General features: G+C 46.2%; 2 protein-coding genes across 2 annotated transcripts in view; both read right to left on the bottom strand.

The window, feature by feature from the left end:
- Window positions 1-9188, bottom strand: part of GATA1 (GATA binding protein 1) — a 32758-nt gene extending 23570 nt beyond the window's left edge. The window contains exon 1 of the mRNA XM_040405751.1: window positions 9056-9188. The gene's annotated coding sequence lies outside the window, so the exon portion shown is untranslated. The remainder of the gene's footprint in view (window positions 1-9055) is intronic.
- Window positions 9189-13327: 4139 nt separating this feature from the next.
- CDK20 (cyclin dependent kinase 20) lies at window positions 13328-20502 on the bottom strand. Its single transcript, XM_040442564.1, has 8 exons — window positions 20286-20502; window positions 19437-19550; window positions 16371-16559; window positions 16171-16292; window positions 15893-15955; window positions 15694-15817; window positions 15195-15350; window positions 13328-13798 (listed from the first exon to the last, which is right to left on the bottom strand). The coding sequence occupies exons 1-8, from the start codon at window positions 20448-20450 to the stop codon at window positions 13619-13621; spliced, it is 1113 nt and encodes a 370-aa protein (XP_040298498.1). The 5' UTR covers window positions 20451-20502; the 3' UTR covers window positions 13328-13618.
- Window positions 20503-22500: the final 1998 nt, after the last annotated feature.

Genomic DNA, 22500 nt, shown 5'->3' on the forward strand with positions numbered 1-22500 from the left:
GATTTACCGCAGGTATTCATTCTGTGGGATATTCTCACATCATGACCGGTAGGAGGGCCTTGAGGACTGGAGTTGGGGGGAACCCCGCTCTAGATCATAGGTCAATCGGACCACCAGGAATCCTAGATATAGCGTTGGAGGTGTTCAGTCAGACACTGTCCTGTCTAGATCCCACTCTGGCCCCGGGTGTTCACATTCAGGTTGGCGAAGCACCAAAGCCGTTGTTAGAAAGAAATTTCACAAACTACGGGCATCATTTCAAAAGGGAAGTGAGAAGGGATCATTTCTACAAAACCTCAAATTTCTAAGGAATTCAACTGAAACGTTTTGGGGAAAGGGTTAAACTTCATAAAACTGAAAACAACTAATTCCCATCTGAAACCAGAATAAAATGATTATTGGAAGACGTATTACTCCCATGGCGTATACTGCGGGGGGGGGGGGGGGGGCATATTAATCGGAACCCCACTCACTGGCGCACGTCAGTCACACACCGTGTCCTCAAAAACTGCACGTCTTCTAGCAATAAAGGACCGTGGACAAAACCTGGGATAATCCAGAGCAGCACAGAGGAAAAAAGCTTCCTGTCCACGTGTGTATAAGGCTGAAATTAAACATGCAATTTTGAGGCAGTTTTTCTTTTGTGCAGATTTTTAAGGCTCTGCGGCACCTTCACCATCACTGAACTTACAGTCCCCGTCTGTCACATGCGCCGTGACTGACCCAGTGGTTATGTGTCCCCAATCGGCACATGACCCAGTAGTGTTTGCTTCTTGAGGACACGTCACCACAGAATGCACTCATTGGCTGCAGCAATGCAAGTGACCCTGTCCGTGTGGAGGCCGAGGGACCAGAACAGAGATTTAAATAAAACTCGTGGACAACCCTTTTAAAGGGGTTGTCCTAAAATATAAACGTATTCCCTCTCCATAGGACCCCCACCCATTAAAAGATTAGGGTCCCGAGTTCCCCAAATGAATGGGTGATGGTTGAGCATGCACACCTCCACTCTATTCATTCTCTATAGCCAATTACAGCGCTTAGCGATCTCCGGCAACCTGATAGAGATAAATGGAACAGTAGTGGGCATGCTCGACCGCCACTCCATTCATTCGGGGTACTCGGGACCCCCGTTCTCATAATCGGCGGAGGTCCTAGTGGTCAGACCCTCATCAACCGGACACTTTTTACCTGTGCTTTCGATAGGAGACAACTATACACACACCTTTAAGGTCCTGGAAGCACGGCAGTAAAGAAGATTACAAGGCCGGTATCAATATAAAACGGGCCTTATGTTACTGCCTGATAATTAGATATATACACTGGGGTACCGGGCCCCAAAGCAGAATATCCCCAACCCCAAATAAAGGGCGCCATTTACCCAAATAACAGAAGAACCCTTTGGCAAATTTCGCCCTAGCCCCAGCCTTCCTGAGAATGACCACTAGGGTGCACCAAACTTCAGAACTCCACAATTGCACAGGTCTCCATTTTGAACAGAAAATATAGAAGAAGCCTGGTCAATGTGGTTAGACATCTGGATGATCCAAAATCCATGGAAAAATGTTCAACGGTACTGATCCTGAGCCCTGGACTATAATACAGGATGTAACTGAGGATCAGTACAGGATAAGTAATGTATGTACACAGTGACTCCACCAGCAGAATAGTGAGTGCAGCTCTGGAGTATAATAGAGGATGTAACTCAGGATCAGTACAGGATAAGTAATGTATGTACACAGTGACTGCACCAGCAGAATAGTGAGTGCAGCTCTGGAGTATAATACAGGATGTAACTCAGGACCAGTACAGGATAAGTAATGTATGTACACAGTGACTGCACCAGCAGAATAGTGAGTGCAGCTCTAGAGTATAATGCAGGATGTAACTCAGGATCAGTACAGGATAAGTAATGTATGTACACAGTGACTGCACCAGCAGAATAGTGAGTGCAGCTCTGGAGTATGATACAGGATGTAACTGAGGATCAGCACAGGATAAGTAATGTATGTACACAGTGACTGCACAAGCAGAATAGTGAGTGCAGCTCTGGAGTATAATACAGGATGTAACTGAGGATCAGCACAGGATAAGTAATGTATGCACACAGTGACTGCACCAGCAGAATAGTGAGTGCAGCTCTAGAGTATAATGCAGGATGTAACTCAGGATCAGTACAGGATAAGTAATGTATGTACACAGTGACTGCACCAGCAGAATAGTGAGTGCAGCTCTGGAGTATGATACAGGATGTAACTCAGGATCAATACAGGATAAGTAATGTATGTACACAGTGACTGCACCAGCAGAATAGTGAGTGCAGCTCTGGAGTATAATACAGGATGTAACTCCGGATCAGTACAGGATAAGTAATGTAATGTATGTACACAGTGACTGCACCAACAGAATAGTGGGTGCAGCTCTGGAGTATGATACAGGATGTAACTCAGGATCAGTACAGGATAAGTAATGTACGGTATGTACACAGTGACTGCACCAGCAGAATAGTGAGTGCAGCTCTGGAATATAATACAGGATGTAACTCAGCATCAGTATAGTATAAGTAATGTATGTACACAGTGACTGCACCAGCAGAATAGTGAGTGCAGCTCTGGAGTATAATACAGGATGTAACTCAGGATCAGTACAGGATAAGTAATGTATGTACACGATGACTGCACCAGCAGAATAGTGAGTGCAGCTCTGGAGTATAATACAGGATGTAACTCAGCATCAGTACAGGATAAGTAATGTACGGTATGTACACAGTGACTGCACCAGCAGAATAGTGAGTGCAGCTCTGGAATATAATACAGGATGTAACTCAGCATCAGTATAGTATAAGTAATGTATGTACACAGTGACTGCACCAGCAGAATAGTGAGTGCAGCTCTGGAGTATAATACAGGATGTAACTCAGGATCAGTACAGGATAAGTAATGTATGTACACGATGACTGCACCAGCAGAATAGTGAGTGCAGCTCTGGAGTATAATACAGGATGTAACTCAGCATCAGTATAGTATAAGTAATGTATGTACACAGTGACTGTACCAGCAGAATAGCGAGTGCAGCTCTGGAGTATAATACAGGATGTAACTCAGGATCAGTACAGGATAAGTTATGTATGTACACGATGACTGCACCAGCAGAATAGTGAGTGCAGCTCTGGAGTATAATACAGGATGTAACTCAGGATCAGTACAGGATAAGTAATGTAAAGTATGTATACAGTGACTGCACCAGCAGAATAGTGAGTGCAGCTCTGGAGTATAATACAGGATGTAACTGAGGATCAGCACAGGATAAGTAATGTATGCACACAGTGACTGCACCAGCAGAATAGTGAGTGCAGCTCTAGAGTATAATGCAGGATGTAACTCAGGATCAGTACAGGATAAGTAATGTATGTACACAGTGACTGCACCAGCAGAATAGTGAGTGCAGCTCTGGAGTATAATACAGGATGTAACTGAGGATAAGCACAGGATAAGTAATGTATGTACACAGTGACTGCACCAGCAGAATAGTGAGTGCAGCTCTGGAGTATGATACAGGATGTAACTCAGGATCAATACAGGATAAGTAATGTATGTACACAGTGACTGCACCAGCAGAATAGTGAGTGCAGCTCTGGAGTATAATACAGGATGTAACTCCGGATCAGTACAGGATAAGTAATGTAATGTATGTACACAGTGACTGCACCAACAGAATAGTGGGTGCAGCTCTGGAGTATGATACAGGATGTAACTCAGGATCAGTACAGGATAAGTAATGTACGGTATGTACACAGTGACTGCACCAGCAGAATAGTGAGTGCAGCTCTGGAATATAATACAGGATGTAACTCAGCATCAGTATAGTATAAGTAATGTATGTACACAGTGACTGCACCAGCAGAATAGTGAGTGCAGCTCTGGAGTATAATACAGGATGTAACTCAGGATCAGTACAGGATAAGTAATGTATGTACACGATGACTGCACCAGCAGAATAGTGAGTGCAGCTCTGGAGTATAATACAGGATGTAACTCAGCATCAGTATAGTATAAGTAATGTATGTACACAGTGACTGTACCAGCAGAATAGCGAGTGCAGCTCTGGAGTATAATACAGGATGTAACTCAGGATCAGTACAGGATAAGTAATGTATGTACACGATGACTGCACCAGCAGAATAGTGAGTGCAGCTCTGGAGTATAATACAGGATGTAACTCAGGATCAGTACAGGATAAGTAATGTAAAGTATGTATACAGTGACTGCACCAGCAGAATAGTGAGTGCAGCTCTGGAGTATAATGCAGGATGTAACTCAGGATCAGTACAGGATAAGTAATGTATGTACACAGTGACTGCACCAACAGAATAGTGGGTGCAGCTCTGGAGTATGATACAGGATGTAACTCAGGATCAGTACAGGATAAGTAATGTACGGTATGTACACAGTGACTGCACCAGCAGAATAGTGAGTGCAGCTCTGGAATATAATACAGGATGTAACTCAGCATCAGTATAGTATAAGTAATGTATGTACACAGTGACTGCACCAGCAGAATAGTGAGTGCAGCTCTGGAGTATAATACAGGATGTAACTCAGCATCAGTACAGGATAAGTAATGTACGGTATGTACACAGTGACTGCACCAGCAGAATAGTGAGTGCAGCTCTGGAATATAATACAGGATGTAACTCAGCATCAGTATAGTATAAGTAATGTATGTACACAGTGACTGCACCAGCAGAATAGTGAGTGCAGCTCTGGAGTATAATACAGGATGTAACTCAGGATCAGTACAGGATAAGTAATGTATGTACACGATGACTGCACCAGCAGAATAGTGAGTGCAGCTCTGGAGTATAATACAGGATGTAACTCAGCATCAGTATAGTATAAGTAATGTATGTACACAGTGACTGTACCAGCAGAATAGCGAGTGCAGCTCTGGAGTATAATACAGGATGTAACTCAGGATCAGTACAGGATAAGTTATGTATGTACACGATGACTGCACCAGCAGAATAGTGAGTGCAGCTCTGGAGTATAATACAGGATGTAACTCAGGATCAGTACAGGATAAGTAATGTAAAGTATGTATACAGTGACTGCACCAGCAGAATAGTGAGTGCAGCTCTGGAGTATAATACAGGATGTAACTGAGGATCAGCACAGGATAAGTAATGTATGCACACAGTGACTGCACCAGCAGAATAGTGAGTGCAGCTCTAGAGTATAATGCAGGATGTAACTCAGGATCAGTACAGGATAAGTAATGTATGTACACAGTGACTGCACCAGCAGAATAGTGAGTGCAGCTCTGGAGTATAATACAGGATGTAACTGAGGATAAGCACAGGATAAGTAATGTATGTACACAGTGACTGCACCAGCAGAATAGTGAGTGCAGCTCTGGAGTATGATACAGGATGTAACTCAGGATCAATACAGGATAAGTAATGTATGTACACAGTGACTGCACCAGCAGAATAGTGAGTGCAGCTCTGGAGTATAATACAGGATGTAACTCCGGATCAGTACAGGATAAGTAATGTAATGTATGTACACAGTGACTGCACCAACAGAATAGTGGGTGCAGCTCTGGAGTATGATACAGGATGTAACTCAGGATCAGTACAGGATAAGTAATGTACGGTATGTACACAGTGACTGCACCAGCAGAATAGTGAGTGCAGCTCTGGAATATAATACAGGATGTAACTCAGCATCAGTATAGTATAAGTAATGTATGTACACAGTGACTGCACCAGCAGAATAGTGAGTGCAGCTCTGGAGTATAATACAGGATGTAACTCAGGATCAGTACAGGATAAGTAATGTATGTACACGATGACTGCACCAGCAGAATAGTGAGTGCAGCTCTGGAGTATAATACAGGATGTAACTCAGCATCAGTATAGTATAAGTAATGTATGTACACAGTGACTGTACCAGCAGAATAGCGAGTGCAGCTCTGGAGTATAATACAGGATGTAACTCAGGATCAGTACAGGATAAGTAATGTATGTACACGATGACTGCACCAGCAGAATAGTGAGTGCAGCTCTGGAGTATAATACAGGATGTAACTCAGGATCAGTACAGGATAAGTAATGTAAAGTATGTATACAGTGACTGCACCAGCAGAATAGTGAGTGCAGCTCTGGAGTATAATGCAGGATGTAACTCAGGATCAGTACAGGATAAGTAATGTATGTACACAGTGACTGCACCAACAGAATAGTGGGTGCAGCTCTGGAGTATGATACAGGATGTAACTCAGGATCAGTACAGGATAAGTAATGTACGGTATGTACACAGTGACTGCACCAGCAGAATAGTGAGTGCAGCTCTGGAATATAATACAGGATGTAACTCAGCATCAGTATAGTATAAGTAATGTATGTACACAGTGACTGCACCAGCAGAATAGTGAGTGCAGCTCTGGAGTATAATACAGGATGTAACTCAGGATCAGTACAGGATAAGTAATGTATGTACACGATGACTGCACCAGCAGAATAGTGAGTGCAGCTCTGGAGTATAATACAGGATGTAACTCAGCATCAGTATAGTATAAGTAATGTATGTACACAGTGACTGTACCAGCAGAATAGCGAGTGCAGCTCTGGAGTATAATACAGGATGTAACTCAGGATCAGTACAGGATAAGTAATGTATGTACACGATGACTGCACCAGCAGAATAGTGAGTGCAGCTCTGGAGTATAATACAGGATGTAACTCAGGATCAGTACAGGATAAGTAATGTAAAGTATGTATACAGTGACTGCACCAGCAGAATAGTGAGTGCAGCTCTGGAGTATAATGCAGGATGTAACTCAGGATCAGTACAGGATAAGTAATGTAAAGTATGTATACAGTGACTGCACCAGCAGAATAGTGAGTGCAGCTCTGGAGTATAATACAGGATGTAACTCAGGATCAGTACAGGATAAGTAATGTATGTACACGATGACTGCACCAGCAGAATAGTGAGTGCAGCTCTGGAGTATAATACAGGATGTAACTCAGGATCAGTACAGGATAAGTAATGTAAAGTATGTATACAGTGACTGCACCAGCAGAATAGTGAGTGCAGCTCTGGAGTATAATGCAGGATGTAACTCAGGATCAGTACAGGATAAGTAATGTAAAGTATGTATACAGTGACTGCACCAGCAGAATAGTGATCGCTGGTGGTGCAGTGCGCTCCCCTCAACCTCTCCAATATTAAAATCATTGGTGGCAGTGGCCACAGGGTCCCCTCCCCCCCTCCTCATTGGTGGCAGTTCCGATTGGAGCTCCAGCTGTGTAATCCTGGGGCTCCAATCAGTTACCATGGCAGCCAGGACGCTACTGAAGGCCTCCATGGTAATCTCCCTGCTGCTGTGTGCACTATGCACAGGGCAGCAGGGAGAGTGTGAGGTCCTATTCACTCTATTAGAGATCTATCAGGGTGAATAGGACAAGGGATAAAAAGATTCCAGGTTCTAGCCCCTAAGGGGGATAATAGTTATTAAATAAAAAGTAAAAAAAAAAAAACACATCAAAATATTATGTATAATATTAAGTATAAATCACCCCCTTTCCCAATTTTACATATAAAATATATAAACAAAAAGAAATAAACATATTACATATCGCCACGTCTGAAAAGTCCAAACTATTAAAATATTTTAAAAAATGTCCTATGCGGTGAGCACCGTAACAGAAAAAAAATATTTATGAAAACTATGCGATTCGCCATTTTTTCCCCCCAAAAAAATAGCATAGGACTGTTCTATTATGGGCCGGACGTTCCACAAAATGCGGAATGCATGCTGCTTTTTTGGGCGTTTTATTTTTTTTTGTGTGGTATCGAGTATCGCAGTACTTTTTTATGGTATCGAAACAACCCTAATTGAGACCCTATGACGGATCTCAATACCGGAAAATAGAAACGCAAGTGTGAAAGTAGCCTTAGTTGTACCCTCAACAGATTATTATATCAGTTTCTGTCAAGATGATACTTTGTAAAAATTACCGAGTTCTGTACAGATTGCGGAACGCACACAGACACCATCCGTCTTTTGCGGATCCACGATTTGCGGACCGCAAAACACACAACGCTCGTGTGCATGTAGCCTTAGTAAGAGATCAGTTACTGCTATACTGTTTTCCCCCTTCACCACCAATCACTAGGATAAGCCAGACCTCGGTATGTCATAGACTGCTTACAATTTGAACACTGGGGGAAAAAAATATTTTTATGCATCCCCCCCCCCCCCACCAAAAAAAAATAGAATAAAAATGTTTCAAAAAGTCATATGCAACTCAAAGCAGTGCCAATGCAAACTGCAGCTCTGCAAAAAATATGAGCCTGTGTAAAAAAGATTTTTTTATTTTTTTTTACCAAAAAGTTTTAAAATTTTTTAAAAGTAGTAAAACATAAAAAAACCATATAAATGTGGTATCTCTGTAATCGTACTGATGCGCAGAATAAAGTTAACGCGTCATTTTTGCTGCACAGTCAGTGTAATAAAAACCCACAAAAATAATTTGCAGAACTGCGGGGTTTCTCTCTTGCCATTCCACCCCACAAATATATATATATAAATTTTTTGAAAGTTTATCATTACATTATATTGAAATACAACCTTTCCTGCATACGGCTACATAGACACAACTGGCTCGGTGTGTAAGGGGTTAATTGGCCAGGTGCAATCCATACAAATCCGTAGTCTATGGACCGACCGATCCAGTGTGGAGTAGAAAAGGTCCTAAGGCGGGTAAGTGACAATGATATCGATATTCCATTATTCCACCTGTAGGGAGGGGTCTCCGAATGAAACTTTTTGGGCGGCTGGTCTATAACGGAAGGAGCAGTAACATCAGTGTCCACTTATCTTGCATATCTATAGATGTAGCAGAGCAGGATTTGTCATTAGGGGCAGTGCATGGCGATATCGCTATGGAGTGCATATGGGCCCAGCAAGTGAGATGACAATTTCAGCACTGCTACATCTGTCGTGCTTCTAGATTTCCTTTTAGGTATAGATGTGTGAAGGAACTCACCTCGTGCTGGACAACAAGACGCGTTAAGTTTCTCTCTTCACCCCCCCCCCCGGTGTACCGTCACCCCTTTAACCGATAATCCTTTCCGTGCGTAATACTTGTCACTAATAGTGCAGACACTACACCTCCTCTCTCCCTGACACCCTTATAGTCACTAGTCCTATGACACAAGCAGGTCCCTCCCGTTGCCCCGCCTTTGCCACTATTTGAGGGTGGGGAGGCACCCACCGAAATAATATAGGGTCATAGGCGGCCTCTGAATTTATTATATACAGTATATATATATATATATTTATTTATTAGCATATGGTGAGGGTACATCAAAGAAGGTCACATTCTGCCATTCTCCTCTGCAGTGTGGAAGGGGTTAACTAATATTATCTGGGAATGACGAGATGGGTTTTATCACTTCTGCGAGATCTGATGAGAAACGGAGCAGGTAGATTTGTCCGAGGAGCTGACTATCACCTCTAATGGATGAAGCAAACGCTAAGGGATTTTCCATATAAATTCAGGCTGACTGCCCATTAACCCAGGGCTGGACTTATAGCACACATTTTGCAAAAAAAAAAAGCAGTTTGGATGCTTTTTGGAAAGTGCATTTTTTAAGCTGCTGGGCTTTATGGGGGTCAATCCTCAACACCCCCCCCCCTTCAATTGTGGATGCAATGAGGGGTCTCATACACAGGAATGCAGCAGTGCAAAGGTTAAGGATGTATAATAATGGGAAGAGTAGTATATGGATATATAATAATGGGAAGAGTAATATAGGACGATGAGTTATGGATATGCTGTGATGGTAGGGGGTACAGCGGGGGGCACACATTAGGCTGGCAGTGCCGCCCCGTCTTCTTCTGCTCTCTCCCTATTGTCCAGCTGTGTGCGAGTTCACCCGCGGCTCCCTCCTCACATCACCACAACTCCCTCCTCTGTGTAACTGATGTCAGTCTGTGCCAAACTTGTCTCTTAACAAACAGATAGCATCTTATCACCTCCGAGCAGCCAACAGGGAGGAGAAGGGACCAGCCACCAGCCTAGCCACAGAGGACAGCCCCGGCCGCTCTGCACTGCTACTGCTGCATCACAATTAACCTTCTCCTTGCTAAACCGAAAAATGTGCAAACAGGAGACCCCCCCCCCCCCATCCATTACGGTGGGGGATGCAGGGCTGTACTACTTATGACGGCAATTCTTACCATACCGATCTATGTCTGCCATGCAGTTTAATGCAATCTATTGTTTTCTGTTATCAGCCATTTCAGGCTCAGCAGAGGCTATGGTGGTGTTCCACAAAAACCCCTTCCCCCTTTATCCAGGCATCAGTAGTAGATACACAGGTGTGAATGATGTGAACAGCTCCTCTCCTAACTGCTGCTGCACTCTTGGTGTCCTGGCCCTTTAAGCACCGCTGTGTGACCATGGCCGCGTACGTTCTGCAAGGCTTTAGGCAAAAGTGAGAAATGATTGCCTGCTTACTGCACAAGTCCAGGCGGCAGGTCTTCATCTAACATTGCATTTACACAGTCAGGATGACATGTTACCTATTGCCTATACAGCAATTCCCTGACGTACAGCTGTTATCCTGCGCGTCCGTCAGCAGACTACAGGCTGTGGGGCAGGGGACTATTATAAAATAGCCTCTGCAAAGCTGCCGCTTCGGGGAACTGAAGCTTGTATAGCGCCCTAATATACACCGTAGTTAGTGGGTGCACAGACTAACTCATCCCCTAGATCTGCAAGGTGTTACCCAGCCGGGCCAGGAGAGCATATTACTTCCATGAAGGAAAGGAGATAAGCGGTGACCAGGAATAAACCACCAAAGGACCGTGTTCTGTCCTGAGCCATTAATATTGACCGGGGATTTAAAATACAGACTTGGGCTACATGCACACGACCGTATGTGTTTTGCGGTCCGCAAATTGCAGATCCGCAAAAAAAAAACAAAAAAAAAAACGGATGACATCCGTATGCCATCCGTTTTTTTTTTTTTGCGGATCCATTGTAAAAATGCCTAAAACGGACAAGAATAGGACATGTTCTATTTTGTTTGCGGGGCTACGGAACTGACATACTGATGCACGCACATGGCCAAGCCATACCCAATGGTTGCCCGTGTGGTCTCAGCCTAACACATTCTGATAATTATCTACGAGGTGAAGCGGCACCAACATCTCTTAAAGAGGCGCTGTGGTTTGAACAGACTTTTGATATGCGATAGGGACGTGTCAAAAGTTTAGAGCGGTGGAGGTCTGAGCGCTAAGACCCCCACTGATCTCTAGAATGAGGGGAGAGAAGCACACGCATACCGCGCTCTCTCAGGAAGCAAGATGGACTCAATAGAAAGTCAGGCCTGTCTTGCTCCAGCATCGTGCAGCCAGGAGAGAGCGCGCGACATGCGTGTGCTTCTCGCCTCTCGTTCTATAGATCAGTGGGGGGTCTCAGCACTCAGACCCCCATCATACACCTACAATTTCAGTTCGGTTGAGTATGCATGTGTTGTCAATAGGGAGAGGTGAGAAAGCCACTTCCTGATGGATGCTTATCTCCTGGGAGGACAAAAATATTTATTTCGCTCGATTCTCCTCTCCCCCGACATGATCGAAACCTGCCGTTCTTGCCACGTTTGGGCGTCAATCAACTACTGGACATGGGGTCTTTAGAATTGAAGCCATTGACGAAAGGGTTAAAAAGCGGACCATTGCTTATTTCCCTCTGTTAGAACATGCCCTAAGGGTACTTCTACATGGGTCAGGTGCTCTCCGACAATCTCTGCCTCCAACGAGGACCTGTCGTCCCTGTAACAGTCATGTGTCAATGAGCCATCACTGGACTTCAGGAAGCAGCGGTTGACCGTGGAGACGCCGGCATGAGCGCTCCATGGGTTGGCGAGCATACTGTTTGTTTTTTTCTCATTTAAATGGTTATGGGCAGGCGATCCGCGGCAGGACGCACAATACTTGGGTTTGTTGCAGGTTTTGACTTCCTCATTGAACTGAAAAGCCACAACAAATCCATGACCAATTCTCTACAGAACTTGGAAATCCATACCACAGGTGAATTGCTGCAGCGTGTGGATGGGATTAGCTGCTAGTATACTCCTCTGCAAGCAAATTTGGACAGGCAATCCGATAAGTGCAGACGTATCCTTAGAGAACATGGTATTCTGTTTTTATTGCTGGTTGTCCCTGTATATGAAGCTTCCATATTAGCCCCTGTGCTAGTTTCACGCTAGCATTAAAATCTTCCGGCAGAGGAACAGCCTGCCGGATACTACCTGCACCGCCGGAGCCCACAGACCATAATGGGACCAAGCGGGGGATCGGGCCTATTTCTGGCATTGAAGCTGGGATTCAGCCAAACAAAAACTGCTGCAAGCACCGTTTGATTCCTGGCACTGATGTCGGAAACAGGCCAGATCCCCACTCGGTCCCATTATAGTCTAAGGGAACTGGGGTGGCTTTGGTCCTTTCCGGCTATGCCAGATACAATGGGGCACAGTTACTAATGGACTTGCGAGACCTTTAGACGTAAAAAGTGTCGCAAGTTCCCTTTTCTATCCAGCCGTCTGACAGTTTTTGCCCTGGCGTAGTATTTACTCCAGGCACACAGACTGCCACAGATGCACCTAATTTATGATGAGGCGCACACCTCGTCATGGCGGCAGTGCAGAGGGGGAAACTAAGACTGGCGTAAAAAGCCGGCCTCCGTAAACGTGCCCCAATGAACTCCGGCAAGCAGTGGAAATACACACCCAGCAGCTACTGCACCTACATGGTACCCAGCGATCACATGCATCGGTAAATGGTATAACGCCTCACAGAGCGCCCTGTATACAGAGACGGCAATAAACCATCTCCGTCTTCTCTGTGGGGAGTCCAGCTCCCCTCTTCTGCAGCTGCAGACTCTTCAGAGGCATTCAGAGACGTCTCTGCAGAGTTATACATGTGCACAGCCAGACATTTGTCAGCTCGCATGTGGTTAATGGGAAAGTGATGAACTCAGCATCTAGCTCTCTGGCAGGGTAAGAGTTAAGTGCTGTTGTACATCCCATGTCCCCGTCAAGTTTTTGGCTGTCACACAAAGTGCTGAGACATTAGGCTCTCCACACACCCCTGAGCCCAGAGTGACTGACTAGCAATCCTTATCTCTGGCGCACAGATAACCCACTGTGCAGCGCCCATCCCTGCCCCATCCCACTCACTAACCCTCAACACATGGAGAGGGAGAAGAGTGCGGAACTGAACCCAGCCACTAAAGAACACCACAACTCCCTGATATATAAATATATAGAAGTTTATATTGTAAAATACCGTCCAGTACTATGTACAAGTGACCATGGCGGAGCTAGGGTGGACGGACCCATGACCCCACTGCAGATACAGGGTCTCTGCCAGTGCACTACAGCGGTAGGATCCATAGACCAGTCGAGTCAGAGTCTCCATTAATCCCATGATCTGGCTTTGCTCGGGGGTAATCTACCGCTATTATGTGTATAGGATCTCCTACCCAAAATAAAGTCTTCAATATAAGACCCAGAACCTGCCGGAAAGTCCTAAACTGTGGTCAGAGACCATAAAGATAGTCACTCAAGAGTCCGGGGTCTAGCAGGCTGTCAGATACAGGTTCTTCTGTATGAAACTCTATCTGAAGTTGTCGGTTTCTTCTTCCACCCCGTTGGGGAATAGGCAGCTCTGAATGATGAGCAGGAAGAGGCTCCCGAAAGAAATATGGATGGAGAAGAGCCTGTAAGAGAACATGAAGTGAATGTGAGAGGGTCCTCTGAGCAAACCCCCTCAGCGGTGTATACTATATCTTGGGGTTTTACACATATAGGTTCTCCTATAGAAGGGGAGATCACACTCAACACTGGGCGGTCTGAGCCATCTCACTGACTATTCGTAAGATGGTCAGCTTCAAGCTGCCCATGTCAGGCCCCAATCTGACCAGCCTGGGATATTTTAGCTTTGTCTCGGCTACATTTAACAATGACCTATCCTAAGGATAGGTCAACAATATCAAACTGGTTGGGGTCTGACACCCCCCACCATCAGCTGTGGCAATGGAAACTATACAGGAAGAGAAGCAGAAGGCTCCATACACTATGAAGTATCCTGCACTGGTGTACTGCAGTTCAGAGTCAATTCACTTGATCTGAGCGGCAGTACCCGGCATGGCGCTCTGTGAAAATGTATAGTCTCCTCTGCCTAAAACAGCTAATGGCGGAGGATGCCGGACCCCCAGCAATCTGATATTGATAACCTAGGATAGGTTATCAATATCTGTAGCCCGGATAACCCCTTAATGACTAGGCCTGTTTGGGCCATGTAGTAGAGACTAGCATGGACCTGAAAGCGTCAGAGCAGGAGATCAGTCAGGTAAGTATCACTTATTTTATTTCTTCTTGCTACATTTATAATGTATTTTCTTTTGTAGAAGCACTTAGAGAACAGACAGCCCCAGGGTCCTTTCTAAGTTATCAGGACTGACTGCACTGGCCTCACCCAGTTCCCAATTATGTCACCAGGAAACCCAGTGACACAATTGAAGGGGGAGCTCCCATTGATCATGCCACGGTCACTCCTGACCATAGAAAACAGTTAAACAGTCAGGATCGGAGGTCATTCGACAGCCGAGCAACGACTCCAGAGCCGCATGGGACACCCATGTAACTTTTATTTTACAGTGCTGCAAAATATTGGTGCTGTAGAATAAAGGCTCTTTATGGCACCTCTCGGACATTTATGGCATAACCTAGCGATATGCCATAAATGTTCCAGATGGGAATACCCCTTTATTTGCTGGATGCCCGGTGTAAGATTTATGGACTGATGGGAAGGTCAGTATTAGGCCTCTTTGAGATGAGCTAGTTCCATGCATCGGACTCGCATCGTGAGTATGCAGCAGCTCCCGTCCTGACCTCCCAGCACTGACGGGGGTCACATAGCATATTGATTTATGATGCTATGTAACCCTTACAGTTCTGGAATGTATTGGATAACATTGACAGCATCATGTCAGTGTTATCCAATACATTCCAGACCTCCAAAGGTTACATAGCATCAACCCCTTCAGTGCTAGGAGGTCAGGAGGGGTGCTGCTGCATACTCGCTCGTCTGAAAGGGGCCTTTCATGGACTCACCTCCGCTGCTCGAATCCTCTGGCTGGACGGATACACCAGGAAGCACATAAGGAGCTGCAGAGCCTCCGGAGAGGTGTCAGGCACGATGCACTCAGGAGGGAGAGGATGGTGCTCTTTGAAAGAAATTTTATTATAATCTGGGAGTTCTGTGATTTCCTGAAGTGTAAAAAGAGAACTGACATGATTTCACGGTATCATCTAATCAGCAATAGACGCCGCTTTATAAAATGAGACCTAAACCAGATACGATCAGATTTACACTGGCGGCAAAGGTACATAGTTAGAAGAGTATTACAGGGTGTCCTGCTACTGGGACCCCCGGTAACCAGCTGTAATCTCTGAGGGAACCTGCCAGGAAGTATTTGATCAACCTGCAGCGCCACCACAGGGCAAATGAAGCATAACACAGTACAGACGGAAATCAGCGGGCTCGAAAAGCCCTTATCTTTGATGGTTGGATCTTTCATTTTCATTGCTGCGTCCACAGTAAACCACTCACCGGCCATGTCTTTACATTAGGTGTCCCCAGTGTTCGAAGCACACAGCACAGCTGTTCAATGTCATTTTCTCCAGGGAAGAGGGGCGAGCTGTTGAGAAGTTCCCCAAAAATGCAGCCCACGGCCCTAGAGATAAGAACAGTGTTACCAAACCCGTACTTCTTCTACTACTGCTTGCAGAGTCAGGCACAAGGAACTCACCATAGATCCACTCCCTCATCATATTTGCGGGCTCCATACAGCAGCTCTGGGGCTCGGTACCATCTGCAAGTCACCCGGAGATACAAATAAAATGTAAACCAGAACTAAAAAAAAAAAGAGGTCTGTATACCCCTAAAAGATTCCTTCAAAGGGACAGCTCCATAATACTGAAAGGAGAGTCATCTGTGTTTTTCCAGCTATTAAGAAAATGACAACTCCCAGCATGCTCTGGCGGCCTTGCAACAGTTGGAGAGGTTGAGTACTGCCGATTAACCAACCTGGTGGCTACTTGATGGCTGTACAGACGCCCCCTGTCATTAGAAAAGACTCGTGCCAGGCCAAAGTCTGCAATCTTGAGAAGCCCGGTGGAGCTGATAAGAAGATTTGCCGGTTTGAGATCCTGTTAAAATGGAGCAGAGGATGCTGAATGAGTAGTCCTCAGGTATTGGCGTGTACAGCGGTGGTCATGTTCACTTACCCGATGCATGATGGAATTTTCATGGCAGAACTTGACTCCTTTCAACAACATCATCATGTAGCCCTTGACCTGCGCCTCGGTCAGGGGTTGGTCAGAGTTCCTGATCACTTCTGAGAGATCCGAGAGCATGTACTCAAAGACGAGGACAAACCCTGTGCCATGTGGGAACACCTCCCTCAGTTTAACTACCTGCAGATACAAAGAAGGAAAGTAATGATCCCGCCAGCGGCCAGGCAAGGACTCCAGTATATAAAAGCACAGCTACATGAGGACTGCACAGCCATGAAAGGTGGCAGATCACTGCAAAGACCAAGGAAGTAAGGACCTACGACACACGGACTGTCTATGACCGATTCAGGTGTTACCAGTATGACAATGGTACCAATGAATCATAAGGAAAGTGGTGAAGATACAGAAATATGCCCAAACTACTGAGCATGGTGCCATTATTCAGATGCCAACACTGAGGGGGCAGGACACAAAAGGAATAATGCCACCACCAAGCATACAAAAGGTGTGACTCAATGACTAGGGGGCGGCAGAAGAAGGCAGTAAAGCCAACAGTAGGGGGCAGTAGAGGAATAACTCAGATATTATCGGAATAGGGAATGTAAAGAGACACAACCACTAGGGCGCAGAAGAAGGAGGCTAGACAGGTGACACAAGGGAGGAAGAAGATTGAAAAAGAAACAGTCAACACCAGAGGTGAGAAGAAGAAGGCAACAGAGCTAAGACTAGAGGGCAGAAGAGGAAGGAGGTGACAGAGGAAAGACTAGAGGGCAGAAGAGGAAGGAGGTGACAGAGGAAAGACTAGAGGGCAGAAGAGGAAGGAGGTGACAGAGGAAAGACTAGAGGGCAGAAGAGGAAGGAGGTGACAGAGGAAAGACTAGAGGGCAGAAGAGGAAGGAGGTGACAGAGGAAAGACTAGAGGGCAGAAGAGGAAGGAGGTGACAGAGGAAAGACTAGAGGGCAGAAGAGGAAGGAGGTGACAGAGGAAAGACTAGAGGGCAGAAGAGGAAGACTAGAGGGCAGAAGAGGAAGTAGGTGACAGAGGAAAGACTAGAGGGCAGAAGAAGGAGGAGGTGACAGAGGTAAGACTAGAGGGCAGAAGAGGAAGGAGGTGACAGAGGAAAGACTAGAGGGCAGAAGAGGAAGGAGGTGACAGAGGAAAGACTAGAGGGCAGAAGAGGAAGGAGGTGACAGAGGAAAGACTAGAGGGCAGAAGAGGAAGGCAACAGAGCTAAGACTAGAGGGCAGCAGAAGGAAGCTAGACAGGTGACACAAGGGGGAAAGAAGAGGGAAAAGAAACAATCAACATCAGAGGTGAGAAGAAGGGGGCAACAGAGCTAAGACTAGAGGGCAGAAGAAGAAGGCAACAGAAGTAACACTAGAGGTCAGAAGAAGGAGGACAACAGAGGTAACACTACAGAGCAGAAGAAGGCAACAGAGCTAAGACAAGAGGGCAGAAGAAGTCAACATAGATAAAACTAGAGGGCAGAAGGAAGCAACTGAGGAAACACTACAGGCCAGAAGAAGGCAACAGAGCTAAGACAAGAGGGCAGAAGAAGGAAGCAACAGAGGTAACACTAGAGGGCAGAAGAAGGAGGAAGTGACAGAGGTAAGACTAGAGGGAAGAAGAAGAAGGCAACAGAGCTAAGACTAGAGGGCAGCAGAAGGAAGCTAGACAGGTGACACAAGGGGGAAAGAAGAGGGAAAAGAAACAATCAACATCAGAGGTGAGAAGAAGGGGGCAACAGAGCTAAGACTAGAGGGCAGAAGAAGGCAACAGAGCTAAGATAAGAGGGATGGAGGCAACAGAGGTAATACTAAAGGGCAGAAGAAAAGAAGGTGACAGAGCCAACACTACAGGGCAGAAGAAGAAGGCAACGGAGCTAACACTAGAAGGCAGAAGAAAAAGGCAACAGAAGTAACACTAGAGGTCAGAAGAAGGAGGACAACAGAGGTAACACTACAGAGCAGAAGAAGGCAACAGAGCTAAGACAAGAGGGCAGAAGAAGTCAACATAGATAAAACTAGAGGGCAGAAGGAGGCAACTGAGGAAACACTACAGGCCAGAAGAAGGCAACAGAGCTAAGACAAGAGGGCAGAAGAAGGAAGCAACAGAGGTAACACTAGAGGGCAGAAGAAGGAGGAAGTGACAGAGGTAAGACTAGAGGGAAGAAGAAGAAGGCAACAGAGCTAAGACTAGAGGGCAGCAGAAGGAAGCTAGACAGGTGACACAAGGGGGAAAGAAGAGGGAAAAGAAACAATCAACATCAGAGGTGAGAAGAAGGGGGCAACAGAGCTAAGACTAGAGGGCAGAAGAAGGCAACAGAGCTAAGATAAGAGGGATGGAGGCAACAGAGGTAATACTAAAGGGCAGAAGAAAAGAAGGTGACAGAGCCAACACTACAGGGCAGAAGAAGAAGGCAACGGAGCTAACACTAGAAGGCAGAAGAAAAAGGCAACAGAAGTAACACTAGAGGTCAGAAGAAGGAGGACAACAGAGGTAACACTACAGAGCAGAAGAAGGCAACAGAGCTAAGACAAGAGGGCAGAAGAAGTCAACATAGATAAAACTAGAGGGCAGAAGGAGGCAACTGAGGAAACACTACAGGCCAGAAGAAGGCAACAGAGCTAAGACAAGAGGGCAGAAGAAGGAAGCAACAGAAGTAACACTAGAGGGCAGAAGAAGGAGGTGACAGAGGTAACACTAAGCGAATGGGAGAGGAAATAAGGACAATGTTAGAGATCAGAAGAGGAACACTAGAAGGACAAGAGAAGAAAGCAATAGCGTGATATGAAGTGGATAAGACGAGCAGAGAAGTAGGTTCATAGTGATCACACGGGCTCACCATCTAAGGTCCCTATCAGTCTGTCTTTGGAGTGTGGGAGGAAACCGGAGAAAACCCACGCAAACACAGGGAGAACATACTAACTCCATGCAGATGTTGTCCTTGATCGGATTCCAACCCAGGACCCCAGAGCTGCAAGGCACCAGTGCAACCCACTGAGCCACCAGTGCCAACCACTGAGCCACCATGCTGCTGATATCTTCATACTCACGTATGGATTGTCTTCAATCTCACGCAGGGCCTTGATCTCCCGCAGGGCCTGGTTCGGGATGCCCTCCTCTAGTTTCCGCAGGGCCACTTTCTTAAGGGCAACAGCTTCCCCGGTCTGAGAATATCAGATATGTAAAATATCAGACGACCCAAAATATATGAAAAAGAAGCCGCCATGAGAGACAGCACAGAAGTATGAACAGATCCCTCAGAAATTAACCCTCTGTTTGCTGCACAATATTGGGTTTACAATGATGGCATGCAGTGTTTTATCTCCCATTGAGGTCCTGTGGAGCTCTGGCGCCACATGCTGGTGAATATCAGTTACTACAACACATTAGAAAACAAATCCAAAGAAGACCTTGTGTGGATCCAAATCCCTGACCTCTGTAGATCAATATCCGCACACAGCCCCCTGTTCACACTCTGTTTGTGGCTGCACTGCAATCTTGATTGTGCCCAAGAATCGCAGTGTAGCGGTGGTAGCATAGAAATTAATGGGGGTTGCAGTGTGAGCACAGTATTGCAAAAAATGCTCCAGTGCACAAGGCCTCACCATTACCCTGTGGATTTATTTAGTGGTTCCCATGACAACACTGCAGGAATCAGGAGAAGTGATGTCATCAGAATGTGTCAGTGGTGCAGCCGCAGGCTTTGGGCCTGTACCATTAAGAAGCCCTATCTCAGCCTAGCAGTAAGATGTTAGGGTGGTTTGATCATCAGCTGCCACAGTCCATATTTGTATGTGCGCCCCCTACTATGTCATACATACCCCTATCACGTGACTGGGGGGGCCCATTTAAATTGGCGACACACCCCATTTCACCTTCCCTATGACATGGCCGCCTACCTCGATGTGTTTGGCTTTGAACACGATGCCGTGAGCCCCTTCTCCGATCCGACCGAGCAAGCTGTACTGCTCCATCCGCCCGATCCCAACATACAGGGCCCAGGGTGCAGCAGCAGGAGGTCGGAACGCTTCTACGTGTTGCCTGGCAACAGGAGAGCGGATCATCGAACATCACGTGACCGCGGCCGGAACGCCCCTTTTCCCTGTGCAGAGTGGGGAGGCGGGAAAAACAAAGCGCTGCCGCGGCGCTGACAGGACGGAGCTGAGGCGGCTTTTGTCCGCTCCTCCATCTTCCTCTCGGGGTGCCATGTTCTTGGTCAGAGTCTGCTGGTATTAAATACAATGACGCCATTGGCTTCTCATCATGATATATCAATACTAAAATGGTGCCTACTACATCATTTCATAAATACCTCAGAAAGTTGGGGCCCAATGAAAAGCATGCTCCCACAAACTGCACCCCAACAGGAGGCCCCTGTGAATATTACCAGCCTTAGGCTAGTTTCACACTTGCGGCAGGACGGATCCGACATGCTGTTCACCATGTCGGATCCGTCCTGCGGCTATTTCGCCGGGCCGCCGCTCCGTCCCCATTGACTATAATGGGGACGGGGGCGCAGCACGGCGGTGCACGGCGAAAGCCGCCGGACTAAAATTACCGCATGTCAGGTTTTTTAGTCCGGTGGCTTTCTCCGTGCTGCGCCGGAGCTCTACCCCCGTCCCCATTATAGTCAATGGGGACGGAGCGGGGGCACGGCGAAATAGCCGCAGGACGGATCCGACATGGTGAACAGCATGTCGGATCCGTCCTGCCGCAAGTGTGAAAGTACCCTTAGTGTCCATGGAAAATATACACTTAGGATACCGGAGGTTTTTTAATTTTTGTTTCCGGAGCCATAACTTTTTTATTTTTCCGTTCACATACCCACAGTGGCGTCTCTAGCTTTCAAATTTTGGGGGGATGGGGGGGGGGGGGGGCCCAGGACAAAAGTAGGGGGGGCAGCTATAACAACGATACATTTACACAAGTACGCTTACAAATGCTGCGATACTTTACCCAATACCTAAAACCGCAACGGGGAAGAAAAACCCCAATCACTCAGATTTCAACATGTCCTAGCTGCCTGGGGATCTGTGGATGACACATGCCGTATATAGCATCTTATGCTATGTGTCATCCACAGATCCACCCCATATCAGTGTCATACCGGGATCCCTCTCCCTATAAGGCCCCATTCACACATCCGAAACTTGCGTAACGGAATTGCGGACCCATTCATTTCTATAGGGCAGCACGACGTGCTGCTTTATACGGAAATGCGGACCCGCACTTCCGGGTCCGCAATTCTGTTCCCGAAAAAAATAAAATGCGGACCCGCACATTGCCGCTGTTACAGACGTCTGAATGGAGCCTAACAGTGTCATCCACAGAGTGGCACAGATCCCCCCCCCCCATAACCGTGTCATCTACAGATCCCCCCCCACGTAACAGTGTCATGACATCCACAGACCCCCCCTCCCTATAACACTATAAGAGTATCATCCACAGATCCCTCCCCCCTATAACAGTGTAATGACTCATGACATCCACAGATCACCCTCCCACCGCTCACATTTGAACATGATTTCTCTATACGGTAAAGTAGTAAACACTGCGATCATCCAGGCTGCACTGACAGTAACTTTAAAGAGGTTCTGCACTTTCATTTAACTGGCTCAGTCAGTCTCAGTCCAGTCTGTTCGGTATCGGTAGGGCCACGCCACACACTGTCTGTCTCACAGTCTCTAGTCTGGGCCTGGCTGGCTTAAAGGGCTTCTGTCACCCCACCAAATTTTTTTTTTTTTTTTTTTTTTTTTTTTTTGGCAACTTAAATTCCTTATAATGCGATATATCAATATACACTCACCTAAAGAATTATTAGTGCCCCCATACTAATACGGTGTTGGACCCCCTTTTGCCTTCAGAACTGCCTTAATTCTACGTGGCATTGATGCCACAAGGTGCTGATGGCATTCTTTAGAAATGTTGGCCCATATTGATAGGATAGCATCTTGTAGTTGATGGAGATTTGAGGGATGCACATCCAGGGCACGAAGCTCCCGTTCCACCACATCCCAAAGATGCTCTATTGGGTTGAGATCTGGTGACTGTGGGGCCATTTTAGTACAGTGAACTCAATGTCATGTTCAAGAAACCAATGTGAAATGATTGGAG

The sequence above is a fragment of the Bufo bufo genome, chromosome 8, assembly GCF_905171765.1.
Source record: "Bufo bufo chromosome 8, aBufBuf1.1, whole genome shotgun sequence".
Lineage (NCBI taxonomy): Eukaryota > Metazoa > Chordata > Amphibia > Anura > Bufonidae > Bufo > Bufo bufo.

Bases quoted from the DNA above. Each gene is read 5' to 3' on its own strand.
- CDK20 (XM_040442564.1), bottom strand. From the start codon at position 20,450: ATGATCCGCTCTCCTGTTGCCAGGCAACACGTAGAAGCGTTCCGACCT. The intron at 19,551-20,285 runs GTAGGCGGCCAT...TGATATTCTCAG, and splicing joins TCAAAGCCAAACACATCGAG to ACCGGGGAAGCTGTTGCCCT. The intron at 16,560-19,436 runs GTGAGTATGAAG...TTGTATCTGCAG, and splicing joins AGATTGAAGACAATCCATAC to GTAGTTAAACTGAGGGAGGT.